The sequence below is a fragment of the Perca flavescens genome, chromosome 6, assembly GCF_004354835.1.
Source record: "Perca flavescens isolate YP-PL-M2 chromosome 6, PFLA_1.0, whole genome shotgun sequence".
NCBI lineage: Eukaryota > Metazoa > Chordata > Actinopteri > Perciformes > Percidae > Perca > Perca flavescens.
In genome coordinates, this window is record NC_041336.1 from 3,144,241 (window position 1) to 3,154,240 (window position 10,000).

At 44.2% G+C, this 10,000-nt stretch overlaps 1 protein-coding gene across 1 annotated transcript in view; it reads left to right on the forward strand.

Annotated features, from left to right (window-relative positions):
- Window positions 1-10,000, forward strand: part of adam15 (ADAM metallopeptidase domain 15) — a 76,974-nt gene that overhangs the window by 20,217 nt on the left and 46,757 nt on the right. Inside the window, exons 5-6 of the mRNA XM_028579806.1 lie at window positions 4,166-4,242; window positions 9,219-9,471. Coding sequence (XP_028435607.1) covers window positions 4,166-4,242; window positions 9,219-9,471 — 330 coding nt within the window. The remainder of the gene's footprint in view (window positions 1-4,165; window positions 4,243-9,218; window positions 9,472-10,000) is intronic.

Sequence of the window (10,000 nt, forward strand, 5' to 3'; positions counted from 1 at the left end):
ATCTACACAGAGGACAGACACACATCTACACAAAGGATAGACACACATCTACACAAAGGATAGACACACATCTACACAAAGGACAGACACACATCTACACAAAGGACAGACACACATCTACACAAAGGACAGACACACATCTACACAAAGAACAGACACACATCTACACAAAGGACAGACACACATCTACACAAAGGACAGACACACATCTACACAAAGGACAGACACACATCTACACAAAGGATAGACACACATCTACACAAAGGACAGACACACATCTACACAAAGGACAGACACACATCTACACAAAGGATAGACACACATCTACACAAAGGACAGACACACATCTACACAAAAGACAGACACACATCTACACAAAGGACAGACACACATCTACACAAAGGACAGACACACATCTACACAAAGGACAGACACACATCTACACAAAGGACAGACACACATCTACACAAAGGACAGACACACATCTACACAAAGGACAGACACACATCTACACAAAGGATAGACACACATCTACACAAAGGACAGACACACATCTACACAAAGGACAGACACACATCTACACAAAGGACAGACACACATCTACACAAAGGACAGACACACATCTACACAAAGGACAGACACACATCTACACAAAGGACAGACACACATCTACACAAAGGATAGACACACATCTACACAAAGGACAGACACACATCTACACAAAGGACAGACACACATCTACACAAAGGACAGACACACATCTACACAAAGGATAGACACACATCTACACAAAGGACAGACACACATCTACACAAAGGACAGACACACATCTACACAAAGGACAGACACACATCTACACAAAGGACAGACACACATCTACACAAAGGACAGACACACATCTACACAAAGGACAGACACACATCTACACAAAGGACAGACACACATCTACACAAAGGACAGACACACATCTACACAAAGGACAGACACACATCTACACAAAGGACAGACACACATCTACACAAAGGACAGACACACATCTACACAAAGGACAGACACACATCTACACAAAGGACAGACACACATCTACACAAAGGACAGACACACATCTACACAAAGGACAGACACACATCTACACAAAGGACAGACACACATCTACACAAAGGACAGACACACATCTACACAAAGGACAGACACACATCTACACAAAGGATAGACACACATCTACACAAAGGACAGACACACATCTACACAAAGGACAGACACACATCTACACAAAGGACAGACACACATCTACACAAAGGATAGACACACATCTACACAAAGGACAGACACACATCTACACAAAGGACAGACACACATCTACACAAAGGACAGACACACATCTACACAAAGGACAGACACACATCTACACAAAGGACAGACACACATCTACACAAAGGATAGACACACATCTACACAAAGGACAGACACACATCTACACAAAGGACAGACACACATCTACACAAAGGACAGACACACATCTACACAAAGGACAGACACACATCTACACAAAGGATAGACACACATCTACACAAAGGACAGACACACATCTACACAAAGGACAGACACACACACACACACAGACACACATCTACACAGAGGACAGACACACATCTACACAAAGGATAGACACACATCTACACAAAGGATAGACACACATCTACACAAAGGACAGACACACATCTACACAAAGGACAGACACACATCTACACAAAGGACAGACACACATCTACACAAAGAACAGACACACATCTACACAAAGGACAGACACACATCTACACAAAGGACAGACACACATCTACACAAAGGACAGACACACATCTACACAAAGGATAGACACACATCTACACAAAGGACAGACACACATCTACACAAAGGACAGACACACATCTACACAAAGGATAGACACACATCTACACAAAGGACAGACACACATCTACACAAAAGACAGACACACATCTACACAAAGGACAGACACACATCTACACAAAGGACAGACACACATCTACACAAAGGACAGACACACATCTACACAAAGGACAGACACACATCTACACAAAGGACAGACACACATCTACACAAAGGATAGACACACATCTACACAAAGGACAGACACACATCTACACAAAGGACAGACACACATCTACACAAAGGACAGACACACATCTACACAAAGGACAGACACACATCTACACAAAGGACAGACACACATCTACACAAAGGATAGACACACATCTACACAAAGGACAGACACACATCTACACAAAGGACAGACACACATCTACACAAAGGACAGACACACATCTACACAAAGGATAGACACACATCTACACAAAGGACAGACACACATCTACACAAAGGACAGACACACATCTACACAAAGGACAGACACACATCTACACAAAGGACAGACACACATCTACACAAAGGACAGACACACATCTACACAAAGGATAGACACACATCTACACAAAGGACAGACACACATCTACACAAAGGACAGACACACATCTACACAAAGGACAGACACACATCTACACAAAGGATAGACACACATCTACACAAAGGACAGACACACATCTACACAAAGGACAGACACACACACACACACAGACACACATCTACACAGAGGACAGACACACATCTACACAAAGGATAGACACACATCTACACAAAGGACAGACACACATCTACACAAAGGACAGACACACATCTACACAAAGGACAAACACACATCTACACAAAGGACAGACACACATCTACACAAAGGACAGACACACATCTACACAAAGGACAGACACACATCTACACAAAGGACAGACACACATCTACACAAAGGACAGACACACATCTACACAAAGGACAGACACACATCTACACAAAGGACAGACACACATCTACACAAAGGACAGACACACATCTACACAAAGGACAGACACACATCTACACAAAGGATAGACACACATCTACACAAAGGACAGACACACATCTACACAAAGGACAGACACACATCTACACAAAGGATAGACACACATCTACACAAAGGACAGACACACATCTACACAAAGGACAGACACACATCTACACAAAGGATAGACACACATCTACACAAAGGACAGACACACATCTACACAAAGGACAGACACACATCTACACAAAGGACACACACACACACACACAGACACACATCTACACAGAGGACAGACACACATCTACACAAAGGACAGACACACATCTACACAAAGGACAGACACACATCTACACAAAGGACAGACACACAACCAAACAAAGGACAGACACACATCTACACAAAGGACAGACACACATCTACACAAAGGATAGACACACACACACACACACACACAGACACACATCTACACAGAGGACAGACGCACACACAGACACACACACACAGAGGACAGAGACACACACACACACACAGAGGACAGACACACACGCACACACACAGATGACAGACACACACACACACACACACACACAGAGGACAGACACACACGCACACACACAGATGACAGACACACACACAGACACACACACACACACACACACACACACAGAGGACAGACACACACGCACACACACAGATGACAGACACACACACACACACACACACACACACACACACACACACACACACACACACACGCACACACACAGATGGCAGACACACACACAGACACACACACACACACACACACACACACACGCACACACACAGATGACACACACACACACACACACACACACACACACACACACACACACACACACACACACACAGATGACAGACACACACAGAGACATACACACACAGACACACAAATATCAGACACACACACACACACAGATGACCGACACACACACACACACACACACACACACACACACACACACACACACACAGAGGACACACACACACATTTCTAACCCATGTAATAGTCATGTGTTTTTGCTGTCATCTTCTTACATAAAGTGAATGGAATTGAACGCATCGTCTCTGTCATGTCTCCCAGCTTTGACCGTGTGTGTGTGTGTGTGTGTGTGTGTGTGTGTGTGTGTGTGTGTGTGTGTGTGTGTGTGTGTGTGTGTGTGTGTGTGTGTGCAGACTCACTGTTATTACCACGGCAGCGTCCGAGGATTTCCCCGGTCCAGAGTGGCTCTGAGCACCTGCTCCGGACTCCGGTCAGTAGTAATGCACACACACATGCACACACACCGACACACATGCACACACACCGACACACATGCACACACACCGACACACATGCACACACACCGACACACATGCACACCGACACACATGCACACACACCGACACACATGCACACACACCGACACACATGCACACACACCGACACACATGCACACACACCGACACACATGCACACACACCGACACACATGCACACACACCGACACACATGCACACACACCGACACACACGCACGTAGACACACACTCACGCAGGTACACAGACACACATACATACACACACGCACGGACACCCTCACGCAGGCACGCACGCACGCACACACACAAACACACATACATACATACAGTTCAGGCCAAAAGTTTGGACACACCTTCTCATTCAATGTGTTTCCTTTTTATTTTCATGACTATTTACATTATAGATTCTCACTGAAGGCATCAAAACTATGAATGAACACATATGGAATTATGTACTTAACAAAAAAGTGTGAAATAACTGAAAACATGTCTTATATTTTAGATTCTTCATAGTAGCCACCCTTTGCTTTTTTATTAATAAGGGAAATAATTCCACTAATTATCCCTGACAAAGCACACCTGTGAAGGTAAAACCATTTCAGGTGACTACCTCATGAAGCTCATTGAGAGAACACCAAGGGTTTGCAGAGTTATCAAAAAAAGCAAAGGGTGGCTACTTTGAAGAATCTAAAATATAAGACATGTTTTCAGTTATTTCACACTTTTTTGTTAAGTACATAATTCCATATGTGTTCATTCATAGTTTTGATGCCTTCAGTGAGAATCTACAATGTAAATAGTCATGAAAATAAAAAGGAAACACATTGAATGAGAAGGTGTGTCCAAACTTTTGGCCTGTACTGTACATACACACACATGCACACATGGACACACACACACACTCACGCAGGCACACACACACACACACACACACACACACACACACACACACACACACACACACACACACACACACACACACACACACACACACACACACACATACGCACTCAGAGCGTTAACACAGAAAGAAACAACGGTGAAAGCAACTAAGAAGCAAAATCTCTTAAACCTAAAGACCTCCAATCCGGTCCAGTCCAGAGTCCAGGCTTTGCTGTGATTCAGGTCTTTGTGTTCCCGGGCTGATCTCGGCGGGAAAACGTGAGTGAGGTCCGTGCGCTGTGACCTCTGACCTCTGAGGATTAGGGGATTTATTTAGCAGCTCACGTGAACTGAACCTGGGTCAGAGACTGTGCACACAGAAACCTCTGTCCACCGGAGGATTATTGCCCAGCGAGACCTGTTCATTAATCAGGTTATTGAGAGCAAAGACAGCACTGTTTTTAGACAACAAACTGAGGCTTTAGTCGCATAAAATCTCTGCACACTGAAGAATACCCTAAAAATATGAAGGAAATGAGAGTTTTGTACCAAACCGGTCAGAGCTTCTGTATTACAGGACAAATTAATACATATACCTAATATATGTATGTACATTATAATTCAAGTCTTTTTCAGTTTTCAGGTCACAAAAGCATCCACATTAAATATCTAAACACTTAGTATTATTTCATTTTACTAATCAGCTGGATCCTGTAAGATCAAGATTGCCAAGAAAGTAGCACTTAGAAAGGGATTTGCCTTGGTTGTTTGGTGCATACGTGAACATGTTAAGTAAATGATTGACCTACCAGACTCCATGTAAATAATCAGGACTTTTAGCGTGTATAGAGCCAGCATATCTCCACCAGACTCCATGTAAATAATCAGGACTTTTAGCTGATGATTATTATTATTATTATTGTTATTATTATATATCTCTGATACACAAAAGTCCTGATTATTTACATGGAGTCTGGTGGAGATATGCAGGCTCTATACACGCTAAAAGTCCTGATTATTTACATGGAGTCTGGTGGAGATATGCTGGCTCTATACACGCTAAAAGTCCTGATTATTTACATGGAGTCTGGTGGAGATATGCTGGCTCTATAAACACTAAAAGTCCTGATTATTTACATGGAGTCTGGTGGAGTTTGGTGATGGTGATTTCGGGGCTGTTTCATGTTAAACTAAAAGGATCTTACTCTTTAACTAAAAGGTCTATCTCTGTAGGGATCCATCCCATAATGTTGTCAGACACTTAGAATAATAATCGGAGTCTGTCAGCAGCAACAACAGAACTTTTAGTGGACTCTGACTGACTGATTGCATTAGGCTTGACTTGACATTGCAGCTCTTAATACTGGACCAGTTTCAAAGATTAACCCAAAGCGCATTGTTTAAAGGTTACAGAACACAAGAGGAAGTTGCACCTGACAGAGGCCCCGACCTTGGGTGTGTGTGTGTGTGTGTGTGTGTGTGTGTGTGTGTGTGTGTGTGTGTGTGTGTGTGTGTGTGTGTGTGAAAGCTAACAGTTTCTGTCTAGAAACAAGAAGTCACCCCACATTTTTTTAGTCCGGTGCAACAACGGCAGCGCTGCCGCTAGTTAGCTTAGCATAGTGAATGAGCCAACAAAAGACAAAAAAAAATAACCTAATTACTTGCACTGAGACAAAAAATGTCCCGCATATTCCATCGCATTTTTTTAAGAAAACGTGCCGCATAATCAAGGATTTTTGCCCTCAACAATCACAAAAAAACTCTTTCTCTCGTATCAGGGCGGACATGATGCTAATCTGGGAAGTATCCCTTTAATGCTACGTTTACACGTGGCCGGCTATTTTCATAAACGGACATTTCAACCTCTGTATTCAGAAAAGTGTTTTGTTTACACGTACCCGTGTAGATATATGCAGCCTATAGCGCGCCAGACCTGTAGGTGTCGGTGTAACGAGAAGCTCAAGCCCACGTTAGCCAATCAGAATCCAGAAAATAGCAACAACAGCAACCAATCACTACCTCTTTCTCTCTCTCTCTCTCGTAGGGTTGGGCATGGATAACCGATTCCTAATCGGAATCGTTTCAAAACTTACGATTCCATCAGAATCGTTTCTTTATTGGAATCGTTTGGAGGATTTGGTTTCCTATCCGATCATCGCTTCCCAATTTAACGTGCGCAAGTTTGGGTTACCGTAGCGACCAGGCGCTTGTTGTGTTGCAGACGTGGAGCTCAGTAAGCGGCGCTCTAGCGTGGCTTTATTTTACGTTGAAAAAGCTGTAAAACCGCAAACCACCTTTTGAATCAAAATAAAACTTTCCTCTTATTTGTGAAATAAGCATGTGACCCGTTGCAAAGAATCGGAATCGAGAATCGATGAGAACCGGAATTGAAAGGAAGAATCGGAAATGGAATCAGAATCGTTAAAATCCAAACGATGCCCGATCCTACTCTCTCGGCTGCCTAAACCCAAGGGGGGGGGGTAAGCTTCGCTTCAGAACTCGAACCTCCGCTGGCGCCATTTTGTTGCTACCAAGCCATCACCTCCCGTTAGCATCCCATTGACTCCCATTCATTCTGACGTCACTTTGACAGAGAATAACTTTACATCTGAAGCGTTTAAAGACTCTATTTGTTCGTTGTTTATTTCTAAAGAAACATGACAATTGTAGCTCACGTTATGGCTCCGTAGCAGAACGCTTTTATAAAAATAGGCTAACGATTGGGTCATAACCACGAGACTTACTGTCACACAGTAGAGGAATTACCGTATAGTACAGGAGAAGCTCACAGGCAGTTTGGACTTCCATTAGCTGTTTAGGTTTAATTACTAATGTTAACTAGCATGTTAGTGATCAGTAATTACTAATGTTAACTAGCATGTTAGTGATCAGTAATTACTAATGTTAACTAGCATGTTAGTGATCAGTAATTACTAATGTTAACTAGCATGTTAGTGATCAGTAATTACTAATGTTAACTAGCATGTTAGTGATCAGTAATTACTAATGTTAACTAGCATGTTAGTGATCAGTAATTACTAATGTTAACTAGCATGTTAGTGATCAGTAATTACTAATGTTAACTAGCATGTTAGTGATCAGTAATTAGCCTGTGTCTATGTTATCTCCTTACATATACCTACACTCTCCGTCTCTGTGAGATTGGGAATGATTGAGATTTCTCTCTCACAGCTACCAGAAGACTTCACACTTTCAGACACGTTGCTCACGTCACATCTATGTTGTCTCTGTCAGTTGGAGGCTGCTCAGTAAAGCAAGAGATCACCGGAAAAGTGTTTCTAATATCCTTCACTGGTCTCCGTCCAGAGACACGGGGTCTGTTGGTCCAGTTTATATATGTCAAAGCCTAAACCTCCGTTTGTCTCAGTTTACATGCAAACGTGCAAACAAGGTTTTCCAAAATCTCCACTCTGGCCGGAGTTTTATTGGAAATAAAAACGTGTGGTTTTCGTGTAAATGAGAGGCCAACCCGCAGGAAAATGTCTGCGTCTTCCCTTTGTGTTAACGGGGCTTAAGTCCGATATAAAGAAGGTATGGGAATTCGGTAATTGGTAGGGCTGTCCTCGACTAAAGAACTTCTTAGTCGACTAACACTTATAGGATTTTGTCGACTAATCGATTAGTTGATTTAATTGACAGAGCTGTGAGCTTTGAGAGGTGGTTAAGACTAGAAAAGCACAATATAAATGTAGTTAATTAACCATCTTGTAAAACTGAGTTTCTCCACAATTAATCCTGCAAAAGCACCACTTTAAATCTGGTGTTTACCATAAATGTGCTCAGAAGTTTCTTGGAAATAAGTAATTAAGCATGAATAAGCATAAAGAATGACTAATCGACTAAAGAAATCTTAGTCGACTGAGACCAAAACGACCGATTAGTCGACTAATCGACTAAGAGGTGGCAGCCCTAGTAATTGGAGTCAGATTGTACTGGCCTCAGGGCCATATTTGGGACCCGTTCCCAACCCACTCGGCCTGATTGGTCCTCTGCAGAGAATAACCTTTCCTGTGTTTCCTCCGGCAGCGGCATCATCGCCATCAACTCCACGCTGAGCTTCGAGCTGCAGCCTCAGGAGGACGAGCATCATCGGGACGGGGGAGGAGGGGAGAGGGGGGGAGACGGGAGTGGAGGAGGAGGAGGAGGAGGAGGAGGAGATGAAGAAAGAGGGGTGCACCTGCTGTTCTCCACCAGTCCTCTGGAAGGCGACAGCATCGGTGGCTGTGGGGTCTCACACACCGCTGTACCGCCCATCCACAGCTCCACACACACACACAGGGTGAGGACTCTGGAGGACTACAGGGGGTACGTGTCCCCCTAGTGGTCCTCTGGAGGACTACAGGGGGTACGTGTCCCCCTAGTGGTCCTCTGGAGGACTACAGGGGTACTTGTCCCCTAGTGGTACTCTAGAAGACTACAGGGGGTGCGTGTCCCCTAGTGGTACTCTGGAGGACTACAGGGGTACGTGTCCCCTAGTGGTACTCTGGAGGACTACAGGGGGGGCACGTGTCCCCTAGTGGTCCTCTGGAGGACTACAGGGGGTACGTGTCCCCCTAGTGGTACTCTGGAGGACTACAGGGGGTACGTGTCCCCCTAGTGGTCCTCTGGAGGACTACAGGGGGTACGTGTCCCCCTAGTGGTCCTCTGGAGGACTGCAGGGGGTACGTGTCCCCCTAGTGGTACTCTGGAGGACTGCAGGGGGTACGTGTCCCCCTAGTGGTCCTCTGGAGGACTACAGGGGGTACGTGTCCCCCTAGGGGTACTCTGGAGGACTACAGGGGGTACGTGTCCCCCTAGGGGTACTCTGG